We start from the raw sequence: 18,663 nt of genomic DNA, 5'->3' as shown, positions 1-18,663 counted from the left end.
ATAATTCTAGGGAGGGTGAGTGGATGGATGTGAACCTAGTGCTGTGAAAGGAAAATATTACTTAAGGTAGAAAATACCGGATACAGTTGGAATACAGGTACAGATGGCAGTAGAAGTCTTGCGGTGCCGTGGATATTTATGTACGAGGGACTGGTTTATTTCTAAATGCACCGCAGCGATGGGGTTGTGGATAATGTGAAATTCAGACTTATTTCCTTTATTTAGGGAAGCGGTCTCCCTGCGGGGTCAGCGCCGCGTTCTCTCGCAGGTTTCCGGCTCGGGCTGAGCGTTTGTTCCTCCTTTCCCACCTGGGAACGAGGAGAGAGGAGGTCTGGGCTGTGCGGGAGGGCTCAAAGCTCTTCAGTGTTGGCGCCTGTGCCTCCCCCGGCGCTCGCCGCTGCGGGAATTGGGTCACACCGGAGGAGGGCACGGGCAGGGGCAGGGGCAGGGGCGCTGCCGTGTCAGGGACAGCAGGGAGGCACCGCTGAACCTCTGCCCGTGCCCGCGGCCGGCCCCGGCCCCGCTGCTGCTTTCCTGGCCTGGGGGGGACGCCTGCAACAATGGGGTGCCGGAGCCTGCGCTTCCTGCCGGGCCGCGGCAGGAAAAGGCCCTTTTCCTCCGCATCCTGCGCTCGCCGCTCCCGGGCCGGCAGCGCTTAATTTCCGGCAGCAGAAGGAAGACGCGGCTGCCTCGCCGCTGCTCCCCGCGGGCAGGTGCCCTCGCTGCGGGCCCCACCTGAGCCGAGCCGCCCGAGCCCGACCCGCGCCCGGCGCTGCGCCTCCGCCCCGGCCCGGCGGCTCCTCCTTCCCTGTCTGCTTCCCTCCCTGCCTCCTTCCCTGCCTGCCTTCCCTGCCTGCCTTCCCTGCCTGCCTTCCCTCCCTGCCTCCTCGCCCGGCTCCCGCCGCCCCGGGCGGGGCGGTCCCGGCGGTGCCGCCCGCTCCTCCCTCGCACCCGCACGGAGCCCGGCGGGGCCGCGCCGAGCGCTGCCCCCGGACATGAGGATTGAGGCCGGCGGCGAGCGCCCAACAGGAGCAGCGGCCGGTCCCGTGGGCCGCGGGGCTCCTCGGGGCCGGCGGGGCTGAGACACGCGGTGAGATACGCGGTAAAACGCGGTGAGATACGCGGTAAAACACGCGGTGCGATACGCGGTGATACGCGGTGAGAGGCGATGCTGTGCCGGGGCAGGGGAGCGCAGGGCGGGGCGGCCGTGCCGGGTCCAGCGCGGGTGTGACAAGCGTGGGTCAGGCGCCAGGTCCGAGCGGGCCGGGTCTGGGTCCGGTTCTGGGTCTATCACGGAGCCCGGCACGGCCTGGCTCGGGAGGCCGGGCACTTCCCCAAGTGACAGCGCCCAGGGGTGGGCAAGGGCCGCGTGTTTTGGGGCCACGGCCGGGTTTGTGATGGAAGAGGGGATCCGTGTGAAATTGCCCGTGCCCCGGCTGTGTGCGGGGACAGGGAACCGAGAGCCGGGTTAGCGCAGTGCCCGGGCTGGGCCAGCTGCTCTCCTTGCTGGGAACGTCCTAGAGCAGGACAGTGCCCCTAGGAGCAGGATACTGAGGAAATCTCCTTTTTCAGGACATACCTAACTCCACCTTCCTCCCCCGCTCTAGGTTTCTGTACCTGGGAAAGCTGAAGCGGTTCCTCTCAAACCAAACAGGTAAAACTACTTGTATCGTAGGAATTTTGCTAAAGGCTTCAGTTGAAAGCAAGCATGCAAATTTTAGCAAATTATAACGCCAAAAAAGGTGGAGTTTAGATATAGGCCATACATTTCTTTTCCTCAGGAAGTTTAATGGTTCAAAGCAGGGGTGTTAGATGAGAAGGTTGTATTAGCAGGAAGGAATGCAGTCAGCTTTAGGGTATAGAGATGTGTGGGCCTGTGTGTGTGTACATGTGTATATATATAAATACACTTCTATTACATATAAAATTATATATAGAATATAGTCAGTAGTCAAGTTTCTTTAACATGATGTTAAGCACTAAAAGCAGGCATCGTGTAAGACTTAGCTGTGGCCCTCTATTTGTGTCTGCCTATTTTTCCCTCAGCCAATTATTAGTTTAAAATGCAGAATGTGGTTTTTTTCATACTTATTTTAAAACTAAAAATCCTTCTTTTCTCACCCCTCCCCCCAGCTCTTGTACTTTTTTTCCCTTCTCACTGGATATTACATGCTCTATACTTGGTTTCCACACTGAACTCTCAGGATCCCTTGGCATTTAGCTAAAGTAAACACACCCATTTTAGCTTGACTGGGAGTTTGTAGTGCATAATAACACTCAATGACTAATGATTCAAAGATAATCCTGAGGTTGTGCAGTCTGGCCTCTCAGTGAAAGTTTGGTCTTCACAGGAAAAAGAAACCACCCCAGAAATGCAAGTACAAATTCTTCGACTGTATGTCAGACTCTGACTGAATTTTGTCCTGTGTTCTTGAAATGCTGCAGATACATTAATTTCTTTTTGTTTTCTATTTTATTTTAAAAGTACAGAACTCACAGGTTGCCATGTTTATGTTGCTTGTGTTTGGATTGCTACTGCAAGAAATCCTGGCTAATTCTCAAGCTGAAAATCCTACTGAATTCCCAAACATTCAGGAAGAGCCATTCTACAACTACAAAGCCATCAACTTGCCAGATGAGCACATCCCCTACTTTCTGCACAATAACCAGCATGTTGCTGACATCTGTAAGCAGGATCCTCTTTGCCCATATAAAGTAAGTTTCCTTTTTTCTGTTTGTTTGTTCAAATGTCCTATTGGGGTGATTTGTTGCAGCAGTTAAAGATGGTGATTAATTGGCCTCCTTGCCAATTAGTCAGGGAAAGGATTTGTCTTAGAACTTATAAAAGACAAGAGTAACATTGATGTGCATGTGTGACCACTTTGGAGCCTCTGCTGTGCATGAGGAATCTGGGTGTTGTTTCTCAAACTCTGTTTGAAAACAGACCAAACCAAAAGCCTTTTATGCAAGATTTATGAGCAAGATGTCATTTAAAAGCTAACAACTTACTTAAGTCATTTCCCATTTTCCTGTTGCAAAACCTGATTCAGTCATTCTGTGTTGCAGAAACACTTGAAGAAACTAAAATCCTGCTGGGGTTATGAGAAATCTTGCAGATCAGAGAACAGGTTCAGTTACCCAGTGTGTGATTATGTTGAAACTGGGTGGTAAGTTTAATTTCAAGTGTCTACTGTACACTATGGTAAAAAAATAGTGTAGTGCTCACTTTGATATAGCAGTGAAGCAAGCATTATTGTAATATTTAGAATTTAAAGTGTGATTTTTTGTGGACACCTGTATATATATATATATATATATATATATATATATATATATATATAATGTGTGTTTTTATGCATAATGAGCCTTTCAACACGATTAAAAAAATTAAACTTTTTAAGGAAGAAAATACTGCTAGAAATGCTTCCTGCCAGAATGTTTTCATTATTCTGATTTAGCCTTGAATTCAGAGTCCTAAAATAGCTGTATTTCCTTTCTTAGCTTTAAAAACAGAGGAAAAAATGTAGAAAAAAATGTGTAGCCTTTTAGGGGAGAATAGCTTTAAATTAAATTGTCATTGATGTTTTCACTTACATGCAGCTGATAAGTGCTTCCTGTTTTGGCATCTTAAATGCCAATAAAATAACTGGCTGGTTCCTCTGTTCCACTTTCAGTGGAAAAATGTGATCTGTTGAAGTTATTACTAGAATTGAGCAACAGAACCTTGATTTGTTTCTTCTTTCCTTCACACACCAGGGCAAGTGACATTGAGACAGCCCAGCAGATATTCTGGAAACAAGCAGACTTTGGGTATGTTCAAGAGAGGCTCAGTGAAGTGAAAACCCATTGCAAGCCTGCAGCAACAGTAGGTATTTCTGACAGATCTGATGCTTTGCACTTGTTTTTAAAAGTAATTTTTGCTGTTGACAGGATTCTACTTGTTCTTAACAGGGGGATTCATCTCTGACCTGCTCCCAGTACCTTCAGCACTGCAGAGCAACAAACCTGTACATTGATTTACGAGCTGTGAAGAGAAACCACGACAGGTCTCTGATTTGCCTGGGTTATAGCAGAAATGGGATGGCAGGGAAAAGGATTTGAGAATTGATTTAACAAAGCTGGGTTGCTTGTTGCTAGGGGTTTTACTGTTTTTACGTTTTCCTGCCTGCAGTTTCACTGCTGATCAGAGGCTTGCTGCTGAAGCCCTGTAAAGGTTTGCCCCTCTTCTTTGCTGGCTGCTGCTGGTGTAAAAAGCCAAGTTCTCACTTTTATGGAAACTGGATGAAAAAACCCTACCAGTGGTGCTGGTGTGACCCTCTGACTTGTCTTTGAAGTCAGTGTCTTGGTCTGGTTCATGAGTGAGACTGACATTACCCTTCAGAATGGGTTTTGTCATCATCACAGCCTGTCCTGAAAGCTAATTTAGACAGTGCTTTTAGCTGGCAACTTGTTTTCAGGAAATTTGTTCTTACATCTCACTCCTCATGTGTCATATAAAATCCTTGGGTAGCAGAGTGGGTTGTGAAATCTGAATTTCAGTAAGAAGTTGTTAGAAACACAAGAACTCCAGTCAGTGATGGTCCTGTGAAGCATCACTGTCATGATATGAAATTTGATTAAATTACTCATGTGGGTATGTGTAAATAATTCTTACTAACATTCTGGGTGTTATTAAGTGCTGCTTTCTGAGATGATGCCTACACCTTCAAGGACACCACTATGGTTATGTGGGGGTTGTGGGAAATTCTTGATTTACACTGAGGAAAATACTTAAATTTTAAATATGTGTGAAGTGCCTTGCTGAACTGAGACTAAGCAGCACCGGCTTGAGTGTGTAACTGAGATTGCAGGCACTGTTGCACAAAATCTGACAGACTTTTTCTAATTTGCATTAGATTCAAAGAAGACTTTTTCCAGAAGGGAGAAATTGGTGGTCATTGTACCCTCGATGTTCAAGCATTTTTGGCTGAAGGTCAACGCAAGAGCCCTCTGCAGTCTTGGTAAGAATCTCTTCTCAAGGCTGCTTCCAAGCTCACTTGCTAATTATTTTTTATTTTTGTCATTGGCATTACCAGCTGTGTGTAGGGGATTTCATACTGAGGAAAGACCTGCTCCTTTTGGGGTTAGTTTGAAAGTTGATATTAGTAACCTCTGGTAATTCCACCTCTGCAGCAAGTCTGAGCCACACTGTGTGTAATTGTGTCCTGCCTCATTTGCAGCAGCAAAAGATGTGAAAACACCTTGCAATTGGAAGTTGTAACCTGTTGTAAGTTGTAACCTCCAGGTGTTTCCTGGGCAAGGTGCTGTGCCTGGTCTGGGTGTGGAAGGGGTCACTGTTTTCTGGTGAGGTTCCCACAGCCCTTGCTGAGGATGATGTGGGTGTGTGTGGGGTTCCCAGGGAGCCTGGCTGGGAATGTGAGGTGGGCTGAGTCCACAGGCTGAGTAGGAAGTGCAGAGCATCACAGTTTGCATGTTAGCACTTCAAAGCTGCCTTGCCAGTTAATTGATGAAGGAACTGGAGCCATTAAGGTCCATGTAATAATTCATTCTTATGCTTTGCTTGTATTTTCTTTTTCTTCCCCCATTTTTCATTGATGTTAAATTAAAGTCAAGAACTGCTGCAGAGGAGGAAGACTTTTCTCCTCTACCTGCTATTGTCATCACAGCTGCTCATCCTTGTTTAGATGCAGGAACAATAAATACTGCCTCTACATTCATTATTCCAACCAAAGCATGGAAATCTCACTTAAGTGTCTCTGGCAAGGCAGATCAAGTCGGGTGAAGCCACAAATCCAGGTTCTGAGGCTCTTTGTTACATCCCTGCTGCCTTGATTTGGAGATCAAAGGTGCTGCTCACTCTTGAGATCAAAGGCAGTGTTTAACCTCTAGAAGCCCTGAAGAACATTCCATTATAATTTCAAATCATTTTAATTGTCAGACTCCATCAGTTTTCAGCAGTCCTGTTAACTGAAATGGACTGGAAGGACAGTGGCTAAATCTGAGACATAAGGGAGTACATTTGTTTAAGTGTGTTGATGTCAAAGCATATTCTGTGTGATTGAATCTTTCTAGGTTTGCAGAGCTCCAGACATTCACTGCATTAGACTTCAGGCCTCTAGAAGATGGGAAGTGTGACATTGTTATTGAAAAGCCAACATATTTCATGAAATTAGATGCAGGTAATTGGTATCTTTAGTTTATTATTATTATTTTTTCTTTCTCCTCTGTTTCATGGACATTTTTGTGCACCAAGAATGAACAAGAGAGGACCTGAGGGATGGCTTGGGCTGTGGCTGGTGTGAAAGTGCCTGTGAAAGTGTCCTGTGGTTCCACGGACAGAGCTTCCCCCAGCCCCACTAAAGCAGAACCAGAGCTGTCCTAAGGCCACTTCTCATGTTTCCCTGTGCCTGACTGGTCTGTGTTAAAGCAGGAGATCCTTTCACATCCTTCAGAAAGCAGCTGCAGACTCTAAAGACAAACAGCACATGAAACTCATCTTATTCTTTCTTTCGGCCACTCTTCTAACTCTGTTTTCTTTAAAAAACCATGTTTTACCTCATATTTCTTTCCTTGATTCCTTCCTTTTAGATGTTCTTTTTTAGGGTGTGTTAGGAGGATTCAAGCAGGGGAAGCTAATATGAAATGCAGGATGCTAACCTGCATAAACCAATAAAAGTGGAGCAAGTAATGCAGTGTTTTGCTAACAATTCTTTCTTTTTCAGGTGTTAATATGTACCATCACTTCTGTGATTTTGTCAATCTTTACATTACCCAGCATATCAATAATTCCTTCAGTACTGATGTCAACATAGTCATGTGGGACACTGTAAGTCTGCTCTGCTTTTAACATGTTTCTGATGGGCTGTATTTCTGCTTTATAGAGGCTCTGAAGGGTTTGGTAGCCAGTCCTCAGCTCTCTTGTGGCCACAGCCATGTGGAACTGATAAATTTCTGGATCTTTTTAATGCAGGTGCATGAGCAATAGTTAGAGAACAGATTTTCTATAATAAACCATGTGCTGTTGGAATGCTCAGCTTTGCTAGCACATAGTTATGCCCTTTTTTTGTGTGGCCTCAAAAATAACCTGATCAGTATTTCTGATCTGTAGCATTTGAAGTTTTAACTGGTTTTTGTAGGTTTTTTTTCTCCTGGAATATTGAAGTAGATTTGCTCAACTGTTTGTTCTATATTTAAAAAGAAATGCAGTCTTGTGTGTTTGTAAATCAGTGATGTGCAGCCTCTAGCAAAGAAAACAACTAAATGAAATCCTTATATATATTAAAAGAGAGTTTAATATTTAATTTCTTTAAGTAGCCCTCTTAGCAGTTACTTCCCTCAGTCACCTCTCACACTGCCATGAAAACACAAAACAAGTGTTTAAGTGGGGCTGTTTCTGCAATGCTGCTGAGTTGAAATCACGACTATGTTTGAGTAATATTACTTTTATTGGACAGTATTTAAGTTATGTAGGAGGGTATTAAACTAAACAAAAAAAAAAAGGGGCAATTTGTAATATGCCAGATAAAGTGCATAATTCGGTCCAGAAATAACAGTTCTTGAATATGTCACTGTCCCACACCTGTTTTGTGATCATAAATTGTTGAGTTTTCTCTCTGAGCATTTAGTGCTAGGACAACTAAACTTCAATAGAGCACTCCAAATATCCCCTGCTTGCTGTTTTATGAGAAACCTGTTTGGCTGGGAGAAACTGTTTTTTTTTTCTAATTCTATTGTATTTTAAAGCTAAAATCGGTGCCATCTCTCAGATGAGTGAGCTCTCTAGGTGTTGCACAGGACCTGTTAATCCAGCTCTGGTGGCTTTCTGAAAAGATCAGGTGTCAGACAGCATTGCAAATTACTTTGAAAAGCAGCTCTTTGTCTTATATCTGCAGAATCAAATAACTCTTTCAGATGTACCATTCAAAGCAATGCCACACTGTTATCAACTTAAATGAGCATCACCTGCTCAGGCAGCTGGAGTTCATTGCTATGTAAAACCAGGTGATGGCACCAGTCAACTGCTGATGAACTGTCTGTGCTCATCAAAAGGTGGACTTGAGCTTATTATTCATTCTCTCTTTTTTTTTTTACTTGATGTAATTAGGTTTGGCCATACTTCCTACCTACTGTTCTTATTAAAGAGCAATGCCCTTAGATGTAGGTTAAACAAAGCAGAAAATGAGTAGGAATTCCAGTGGGTGTTGGTGTGCAGATCACTGTGAATGCAGGGAAGAAATGTTTATAAAGCACTTTTAAGGAGAGCAGAGAGGGTTAGGAAGTGGTGCTTTCATCAGTTCTCCACTTCTAATCTGGGAGAGCAGTTCTTGTAATACATGGCCAGAAGGGAGTCTGGATTGTAAAATTTATTAATACCTAATGGCAGAGCACGAGGAAAGCCTCTTGAACCAAAGGAAATCTGGTGCCCTTTAGATTATTTTACATCTCACCAGATATCTCTTCTCTCCTGCTATCACTTGTAGTCCTATTTTCAAATTTCTTATTTAGAATGCCCCCACTTTCCAAGCAGCCTGAGCTGGCCCCAGAGTTGAAAGGAAGCTTTAGTGAGAATCTGCCCCAGGGCCACTGCGGGCACATTTAATTGCATGGCAAGAGCCAGAGGTGGTGACTCAGCCCTGGGAGGAGCAGGAAAGGTGACAGCTGCAAGGCAGGAGCCCCTGCTGATGGCTCTTGAAAAGTTCCCCGCAGAATGAAAGTTTTTTACTGCTCTGTACAGAAACCCCCAGGTGTTTGTTCCATCAAATGAGATCGTTGCCTTCAGTTTGTGATACAGGTGCCATATGCAAGTGACAATCCCAAAACAGGCAAATGCAAAACAAGCTTGTTGTGACTTGTTACCTCAAACTTCAGGGCTGCACTTGAATTCCCAGGTGGTTTTTGGGGTTTTTTTTAATCTCAGGAGTTGAGATTCAGGCCTCTCATCACCCCTGTGTTTGTGATACTTCAAATTTAACTTGTGTTCTGTTGACTCTGGGAAAAGTAATTCTCACTCCTAACTCAGAAATTATAATCTGCTGAAGCAATTGTCTAGTTTGCTAATTTGGATAAGTTTTTATTAAAAATTAACCACCTGAGAGGTAATTTGAGTTACCTGCCAGTGCAAACACAGAGTTTGGTGCTGTGTAATGTCTGTGTTCTGCACTAGGCTGCCTTGGGTCCTGTGGTGATGTTGCACATATTAACTGTATTAAAACTCATATACAGGACCTGTAAATCATGAAGAGAGGTTCTAATATGCATTTTTGTAATTGTTGTGCCCTTGTTTTTTTTTTTTTTGCTTTCCTCCTAGAGTTCATATGACTATGGTGACCTGTTCAGTGAGACATGGAAGGCATTTACTGACTATGAAATAATTCACTTGAAAACTTTTGACTCTAAAAGGGTATGGAATTCTATATTTTGTTTTAATTCGTGGTCACTAGGGAGCAAATATGACAACTTCTCAAGCTTCTTGCAGTAATGGGTGCTCCAGAGGAAAGCATTAATACTTTTCCATTCACGTTTAATTTGTGTAATATGAGTATTCTACCTTAGAAACAAGAGACAGAAGTGTAACCTGATTCTGTGATGTGTCTATCCTTTCTATAGATGGACCTAACTTTTGTGTCCTCAGAGGTGGTATTTATGAATGGGTTTTGCTTCTGCAGGACACCCAACTGAAGTTAAGGATTTTCAAATGATCTTTCTGAGGTGTTTCTTTCCCCTTGTAACTCTTGGCATTCCTGCTGCTTATCATTAAAAAAAAAAAAAAAAAATACACCAAAAAATGCATCTATCCAGAGCTAATTTCAGCCTCCTCAATCTATTCTAAACTCCCTCACTGGTTTCCTTCTCTTCAGTCCATGTTTCTTCTGCCTGGAGGCGTTTCCATCACCCCTTCCCACACTTGCACGTCCGGAAGGAGAGCTCCTTTGGGATCTTTGTTCTGTTCCTTGGCACAGCCCAGGCAGCTGGGCTGTCCTTGGCAGGAGCAGTAATTGCTGCTCGTTAGGAGCAGGGCAGGCAGTGAATGGGCTGGGGAGGAGCACTGGGGGGTAACTCCTCGTGGTCCCCTTCCAGGTGTGCTTCAAAGAAGCCGTGTTCTCTCTGCTGCCTCGGATGCGGTACGGATTGTTCTATAACACCCCTCTGGTGAGTGCCTTTATCCATCCATTCCCACCTGGAGGGCAGCATCTGGGCTGGGGAATCCCTCCAATATAGTGAAATACACTGCACTGAAGGTTCCAGCTCCAAACAGGAATGATCTTCCCTAAAGATTGGCAATTTAAAGTTATTCCAGCTGGTTGTGTGCAGCCTCCTATGTCACAGCTCAGGAGGTGCAAATTATTCCCCTCTAATGGGTGGGCACTGTGAACTGACTGGTATTTTTGCAGAGCACAAGAGCTTAAACACAGTCAGGCTTCCCTGAGGGCATTAGCTCACACACTCAGGCTCTAGCACTAGTTATATTTCCTTCTAAATGAAAGTGCCACTTGTGATGCAGTGAATAGCACAGTGCATGACACTGGGCTTTTGTTCCACAAGAATGTTAAAAACCTGATCACAAAGCTCAGTTTTCTGAGTGAAATAACTCTGTATATTAACAGTTCCTTTTTTAATTTCAGATCTCCGGCTGCCACGGCACGGGGCTGTTCAGAGCCTTTTCTCAGCATGTGCTACACAGATTAAATATCACCCAGGAAGGACCCAAGGTGTGATAACTGCATAAAGCAGCTGCAGTATGGAGCTGGTGGCTCTTGCCAGGGAACAGCAGTGGCAAACTGAGCCCAGTGGGGAATGGGGGTGTACCTGTGTACTTTTTGTCCTTTCCTGTGGTGTTTAGGGCTTGGGTTTTCCCAGTAAAGGCCTTCAGAGAACATTTGTGTATGTTTGTGGAAGTTGTCCTTATGTCTTATTCCTGTAGGACAGACTTTAGAGCATTCTCCTTCCAACCTTAGGGTCTCATCCCTGTGTCCATCCTCTGTGCTGGAGGCCTTTGTGTCCTTCCCAGTTAAATCAGACACGAGTTCCATGGAGCAGCAGTGGGAATCCCACAGAGCAGAGCAGAGCTTGCCCTTTATCACCCCCCTTGGATACTGCTGAGCTGGGATCAGAGCTGGAAACAGAGGAACCTGCTCCTTCCATGCTTGCCCAGCACCATCTGGCTGCTCTGGGCTTCTCTGCTGCTCACACTGATGGTTTCTGCACGTTGCCTTGGTGGCCAGGGCAGCTCTGGGCTGGTTGAAGTGTCTGCTGGAGAGAGGCCCACAAATTATTGCTGAGGGGCACATTCAGAGCTCTGCACAGGCATTTAGTTATGCTTCTCCTGCTGACACTAATGGGAGCCATGCAGTTAAATCTCTTTATTTCACTTGGAGCGCTCGCCCCTGTGAGTCCAATTAATTAAAAGAGGTAAAAGGAGGAGCTGTTATAGAAGTAAAATATTTTTTTTCCCAAGGAACTTGTGCACAAGCCATCCAGAAAGCTGCTTTCCTGCTTTCAAAAACTGCCAGATAATGTGTAATACAACGGCTCTTTTGTACTGAATAAAAGAAATCTTTCAGAAAATATTCAGTTCTTGGTTAATAATCCAAATTTCACAAAGTTTTGATGCTTTGAATCTGTCAGAAAATACAAATGTGCATTTTAAGGTGGTTACACCATCTATTTATTACATGTGGAAGGAACATATTTAGTTGCTCAAATAATTGCCAGAAGTAATAATGGAAGAGTTTGGGATTGTTTTTCTTGTGAGGGCTGCCTCTTAGCTAATACACTGCTGCTTCTTTCTTTTTAGGATGGGAAAATTCGAGTCACCATCCTCGCCCGCAGCACAGATTACCGGAAAATATTAAACCAGAATGAGGTGTGGTCCTTTGTGTCTTTAAAAATATTTAGTAGAAGTTAAATTTCGCTTATTGGGTTGATTTTTTTTTTTCAGGTACAGCCAAGACATCTATTTTCTGGCAAATCTTGGACAAATATGTCCAATGTTTATATTAATTTGTTCTGAAATGTCTTCTAGGCAGTCTCCATTTCTGTACCCCAGACACTGAACCTTGCTGCCCTTTCTAAATATCCAGTGGAAGACTACAAATATAATACTAAAAGTATTTCCTCTGAGCAAACAGACACTGCAGATCTTCTGATAAAATGAAATTATTTCACTTTCAAATTATTCCTTTTATTTATAGCATCTTCAGTGTTGAAGTCTTACCCTTTGTAATGCCTAGAGATTGAAAAGCACAAGCCCTTGTTTGTGCACTCAGAACATAATGAATTTTCATATTGATTTATGTTTTTGAATTATGCAACTCCATGGACTTGTGTAAAAGCTTCTTTCATGGTAAAATGATATTATTTAATGTTTTAATACCTGCTTTCATTCTTTACTGTTAGAGCCTGACAGAAATGAACTGGGATTATCATCCCCACCTTTTGTAGGGAGAAGCTGAGGCTGGTGTGATGCAGCAGCTCAGTGGCAGAGCAGACAGAGCCAAGGATTTGTGCTTTTTCTGCTGGGCTGTCCTCAGCTGATGCCTCCACTGCTGCACAGAGTTTGTGTTCTGGTAAAATGGCAAAGACAGAAGTTGGTTTTATCTTCACCAGGTCAGGAGTGCAAGGGAGCAATTAACTGAGGGAGGACACCAAATCCTTGTCTTTTTATTATTCTCCCCAGCTTGTGAATGCTTTGAAAACAGTGTCAACGCTGGAGGTCAAGGTGGTGGACTACAAGTACAAGTGAGTTGGTGCAGGAGGCTGGTGTGAGCTCCTGCTGCCTGGGGCTGCTGCCAGCTGTGTCTGTCCCAGGGCCAACCTGGCAAAATCCCAGCACTGGGAAGGAGCAGTGCTGGGGGAGGTGGTGGAGCACACCCATTCCATGATGCACTGGTTAGGGGCAGTAGGCTCAGGTTAAAGCTGAATGAGCAATGAACAAGGCTGGAAATCCCTTTTGTGCCCTCTCCCAAGGCCAGCTGTGTTCCCATCACCTTTTTGCATATTGCTCATTTAGCAATAACCGTGCTAAAAGAGGTTTCTCTTCTATGATGTTGGTGTCTTATTTAATATGAGCCTTAGCTTGGTAATCAGTAATAACTCTGATTATTTGCTGCTCTGGTGGCCCCTGAAGACACCACCTGAGGTCAGTTTGTGGTGCCAGGTGTAGCAGGCACTGTGCCAGGAAGAAATGGACTGAAGAAGCTCCCAAACAATGAATGCCTGTCCCAAATGGCAGCAGCTCCACCTGGAGCTGTCCCAAATGATGCAGGAAGAGTGAGAAACAAGCAGCACTGAGACATTCTGACCAAGCAGAGACAGTGGGAGGATGTTTATTTGTGTATTTTACATTACACTGAGTGCAGTTCAGAAACAGGTCTTTTATGCTGGGTTTTTGGGTTTTGTTTGGGGTATTTTGTTCTTAGTTTTTGGGGTTTTTTTTAAGTGATGCATTTTTTTAAAGGCAAGTAAAAAGAAAAACTCTTAAACTTACAAAAACTTTAGGTTGACCAAAGTATTTTTGAAACAAATTCTTGTGAAGTTTTGAAACCTGCCTGCATTTCTTTTACTTCCATGCTGAGTTACTGCTGGCTGCAGCACTTGTGATCCTTAGCATTGTTCCTTGCAAAATCAGTTCTCTCTTCCAGTATTCCCTTCAGCCACTTTTGTGCTTTCCCCATGTTCTGCTGGGGTGGATAGAGCTGCCACATCATCTTTTTTTTTTTTTTTTTAACCACTTTTGTTGTGTTGTCTGCAGGGAGCTTGAATTTTCAGAGCAATTGAGAATTACCCACAACTCTGATATTTTCATTGGGATACATGGAGCTGGCCTGACCCACCTGCTCTTTCTGCCAGACTGGGCTGTTGTCTTTGAGCTGTAAGTCTGTTTGTCTGTCCTTCCCCTTCTATTGCACACACAGCTGCTCCTGTTTGTTGCTGTGTGTTAATGAAGCCTCTCCCTTCCTGATATTTGACCATCAATGTTTGTCTCGAGGCCCTGTGTAGATTTCATATTTGGCAGCCCCTTCTCCTGGGGATCAAAACAGAGAAAGCTTTCATTATAAAATGCAGTGTAATTATATCATACAGGCTTAGCCTGTGATTTCTTCATCTTCCATGGTACAAATACAATGGGGAAATGGCAAACAATGAGAAAACCTCATTGCTCAGCTCTGCCTGGTCAGTCTGAGATCTAAGGATGTTTTAGTGATCCAGGTGAGCTGGTTATGTGCATGTCCAGGGCTATTATTGATATGAATTGATTATGTGCTGGCACCCCCCTGGAGGTTTTCATATCCTCCTTTTTCTGCTCAGGACCTCAGCACCAGCTTGCTGGCCCAGGTCAGTTCTCTATTGTTGTGTTTTGCCTACATTTCTCTTGTAGCTTCCTTTTAAAACTTGTTCTATCACAAAGTAGGGGTGTCAGCAGACACTCCAATCTACAGAGCAAAGCAGAAATCCAGAATGCTTCTTAGAAGGGCTCTGAATTCTCCATCCTGGGAAATTCTGCTGTGGGAAGGCTGCAGAACTGGTGTTTTGCAGCATAGGCTTGGCTCAAGAATGTTTTGTCCAGTCTCCAAAGAAGTTCAGAAACTCAGGGGTTGTTTTTCACATGTCCAAGAGCTGCTGCAGCTGGACAGGGACACGTCTGACCTGCAGATGTGCCTCAAGCTGCCTCCAAGGCCACATCTGGAGAGCAGAAACAGCCCTTGCTGTTGTTTCTGAATTTGTCCATGGTTTTGGTGCCTTACAGCTGGACAAGACACATCTCAGTTTTTTCCTGTTTCACCCTGGTAACCTCAGCCTAACCTCTGTAGGTAAATATGTTTTTTCTGCCTGTCCCTAGATACAATTGTGAAGATGAACGTTGTTACCTGGATTTGGCAAGGCTGAGGGGCATTCATTACATCACCTGGAGGAAAAGGAATAAAGTATTCCCTCAAGATCAGGTAATGGTGGCCACACTGGAAGGGTGAGGTGCTGGAACTGAAGGACTTCACAGTTATCCTGCTTTACCAACCTATGTTCTGGTATTTGAAATATGATATTCATTCTTTAGGCCAAATTAACTTCCCTGTTAAGATTAAGAAATCATTTGATATTAATGGTTGAGGGAAGAAGAGAAATGAAATTAATTGGCCATGAACCATTCATAGCATGGCTGTTATGCAGTTCCTTTGCTGGTTCTTTTGCCTCAGAGCAGATCAGTGGATCAGAAATAATAAATTAAAATGGCAGATCCTCAATTTTTTCCTTGCTTCTTTGAATGGAAGATGTATTGATCTTTTCTGTCTAAAAGTCCTTATCTTGTTTTTCTAGGGACACCACCCAACACTGGGAGAACATCCAAAATTTACAAACTACTCCTTTGATGTGGAAGAATTTATGTATTTGGTGCTTCTGGCTGCAAATCATGTTTCACAGCATTCAAAGTGGCCATTTAGGGTAAAACATGATGAATTCTAAATTAGACTTCTGACTGAAATACTGTTTTTGATTAATCACAGAATGGCCTGGGTTGGAAGGGATTCTAAAGCCCATCTCATCCCACCCCCTGCCATGGCAGGGACACCTCCCACTGTCCCAGGATGCTCCCAGCCCTGTCCAGCCTTGGACACTTCCAGGGATCCAGGGCAGCCACAGCTGCTCTGGGCACCTGTGCCAGGGCCTCACCACCCTCACATCAAAGAATTTATCCCTTGTATCCAATTTAAACCCATTCCCTGTCAGTGTGAAGCCATTCCCCCCTGTCCTGTCACTATATGCCCATAAAAAATAAATTTCCCCCCTGTGAGGGAAATAACCCATTGTTCATTTTTCAGACAACTTCTTAGCACCATACCTCTACTTTATAATTCCTTTCTAATCTGGGAGGTTTTGATATGTAAAAACTATTTTTCAGACTATTTCTGGGTTTTTTTTGCACTGTATTTCTACGTTCCAGATCCTGAAATGCTCTTTATACAAAGACATGTCCACCCATTTCATGTAAGGTTTTCTGGGGTAGGTTTTCAGCAGACACTGCAAGCTTCTGCTTTAAATTTAGAAACATTTTCACATTAGAAAGCACAGTCTTATGACTTTGCATTTAAATATAAACTTTGACTCTTGTCCCTGTAGTTATAAATGCTTCAATACAAGAGGTCTGCACAGTAGGTTCAGTCAGTTTTCTGTCTCAGAGCAGGCAAATACTTTCTTAAGTGAGTACTTAAAATTTCAGGTGATCTGGGTATTTCCTACTTTTTCACAAAAACCAGCACTCTGCATTGGAAAACTTGAGCAAATTGGAATAAAACTTGATTTTTTTGAGGATTCTAAAGGGAATGGCTTTCTAGTTTTTTTAAGGATAAATGATAAAATGTGTAGAGTCTCTTTCAGCTGCAGCTGAAAGGAGAGGAACTGATGAGGAACCTTGTTCTTGGAGTTACTAAAAGCCTAATTTTTAATATTCTTGTTTCCTCAAAATGTTGAAGAGTTAATCCAGAAAACTTTTAAAATGAAATCTTTCCAAAGCCAGTAGCACAGTTCACTGTTTTCAGTGAAGGGAATATTAAACCAAAGCTGAGTTCTTTTTGAAATTCCCCCTGGAGCTGGGATGTTCTAGAGGGCAAAATAAAGGTAGTAGTTCTTTTATCTTAAGTGGGGCCAGAAGGATGTGTGGAAGAATCAGGTTCAGTGAGATAAAACCCTAGAGTTCTGTGTTAAATTATGGATTTTTGGGGAATGTATCCCCACACTGGACTTGCAGTTCAGCCACACAGCTCAGGTGGCTCGAGGCAGGCACACATTTGTGTGGAAAAGCAGGAGAGTTCTGGTAAATACAAACATTTCACTGCTCTAATTGTAGATGGTATTGACTTCCCTTCCCCAGCAATTTCACAGAGTGTGAGTGCATTTACTGCCCTGTCTGTGCTGCTAGGGATGAGTTACTGTAAGCACAATTTTCATATAGATCCCTCAGACCTGAATCAGTGCATGGGGAAGCTGGGTAGAGCTGAGACCTTCATATATTTTGTGTATGTGATGCAATTCTTCCTGGAGAGTGTTGTTTTACTGAGGGGAAAAAACTGTTTCACTTTAAAGGACCATAGAAGCAAAATTGCACTTCTTAATATGAGGTGGGGGGGAAAACAATCCCTTGAGCAATACCCTCTCCTGAATTTGTATGTGTCTGTTGGGGTTTTTACCTTGTGGGATTTGTATAAAACTTAAGCCAGTAAAATGTCTGTGTTTGAATGAAACCAAGTCAAAGGAAAGAAGACATTTAATTATGAACTGTGCACATAATTTTTTTAATAAAAAATTTTTAAATAAAAAAAAGTGTAAAATTTTTGGTAATTTGCCAGGTTTTAGAGCCAAATGTTTTAAATAGCATTAATTGCATGGAGCCACATGTCTCTGCTTTCTCCTGCCATGACAGGCTCATGTTCTGAGGTCCAAAGTGACATCCAGGTCTATTTACTTAAGAATCCTTGAGAGGTGATGCTGCCATCCTGCACTGCTGGCTTTAGTGCTGGGCATTTGAAGCTTGGTTTGTGAAAATCTTTGTATATATTTAATTTCCTGTGGTGCAGGTGATGCTGCTGAAGGCAGTGGGTGAGTGCTGGAGTCTGCACAGGAGCAGCTAATGAGGAGCTGCTCTTTCAAGTCATCACTAAAACAAATGGTTGAACATATGTGTGGAGGAGAGGCTGCAGGGACCTCATCCAAGGGCAAAATATCCTGCCAGCATTCACTAGTTTCAGCAAATTTGAGTGCAGGGTCAACAGTTGATGGCCAACATGTTATTCAGCCTTTATGGTTTAATATTGCTAGGATGAAAAGATTGTTTGTGTTGATTAGCTTTTCAAGTAGCACAAAATTTTCTTGGCAGCAGAAGGAGGTTTGGTTGGATTTTTGGGTCTTGCCAGGAAATCCTGAGGGAGTTTGGACAACAGCAGAGTTCTGGATTGTGGCTTGAAGAGCATCTGGACCATCTTGGTCTGTCTGGAAGTTGGAATTTGAGGGAATCCATGAGACTTTTGGGCCACTTCATCTCTAGGCAGGATAAAGCTCTGGGTTAAGTTTTCCTAGCAGACCATAGGAATCTTGTTCCTTGCTACTTCTGATTTTTTAAAAAAAATTTTTTTTGGTCTCTCCAGTTTACCCAAGTTTAGAGTCTAAGGGGCAGCTTGGCATCAGTGTGATGAATTCAGTTTTGGGACTTTGTGTAATGTTGCAAGTCCTGAATGCTTTTGGGATTACCTGTGTTTCCTGTGCAATGTAAACCAAGAGCTGGATTTGGAATAAAAAATAATTTATGGATGCACGTGGTTTCTTTCCTTTTTACTTCAGAATTTGTCAGATGTAATTTCAGTTTTTTTCTTTGGAGAGCTCTGTGGAAGTTGGATAAGTGTGAGAAATGGCTTGTGATGGGAAGGTGGCAAATCAGCATTATTAATCTTAAAGAGTCTGATTATAAATACTAAGGCAATACATTTTTAAAGGCCATTAACTAATAATGGGATTGTTTAATTCTTGCTGTTAATCTTACCAGTACCATTAATGAGATAACTCAGGCTTTAGCATATCTCTTAATCCTAATTTTTTTTTTTAAGGAGAAAACCTGAAGAAAACGTTCTCCTTGCGAGCTTTTCATGTGCTCAGAAGGGTAAAGTGTTTGACTTCAAC

At 43.3% G+C, this 18,663-nt stretch overlaps 1 protein-coding gene across 5 annotated transcripts; it reads left to right on the top strand.

Annotated features, from left to right (window-relative positions):
• Positions 1-326: 326 nt before the first annotated feature.
• On the top strand, positions 327-18,297 carry EOGT (EGF domain specific O-linked N-acetylglucosamine transferase). Of its 5 annotated transcripts, none has more exons than XM_077184590.1 (17): positions 327-1,090; positions 1,608-1,654; positions 2,491-2,715; positions 3,067-3,167; positions 3,757-3,865; positions 3,952-4,046; positions 4,896-5,000; positions 6,073-6,179; positions 6,723-6,826; positions 9,308-9,400; positions 10,078-10,149; positions 10,623-10,709; positions 11,795-11,863; positions 12,677-12,738; positions 13,751-13,870; positions 14,840-14,942; positions 15,313-18,297. In XM_077184590.1, exons 3-17 carry the CDS (start codon positions 2,506-2,508, stop codon positions 15,457-15,459), a joined length of 1,584 nt encoding a protein of 527 aa, XP_077040705.1. In that variant the 5' UTR covers positions 327-1,090; positions 1,608-1,654; positions 2,491-2,505; the 3' UTR covers positions 15,460-18,297. The 5 variants fall into 5 exon arrangements, with proteins under 5 accessions (XP_077040705.1, XP_077040706.1, XP_077040708.1 ...); XM_077184591.1 differs by having other exon boundaries at positions 2,486-2,715; XM_077184593.1 differs by having other exon boundaries at positions 327-1,102.
• Positions 18,298-18,663: the final 366 nt, after the last annotated feature.

This window comes from Agelaius phoeniceus, chromosome 11, assembly GCF_051311805.1.
Source record: "Agelaius phoeniceus isolate bAgePho1 chromosome 11, bAgePho1.hap1, whole genome shotgun sequence".
In the NCBI taxonomy this organism is placed as follows: domain Eukaryota; kingdom Metazoa; phylum Chordata; class Aves; order Passeriformes; family Icteridae; genus Agelaius; species Agelaius phoeniceus.
This window is presented reverse-complemented; position numbering and strand designations above follow the sequence as displayed.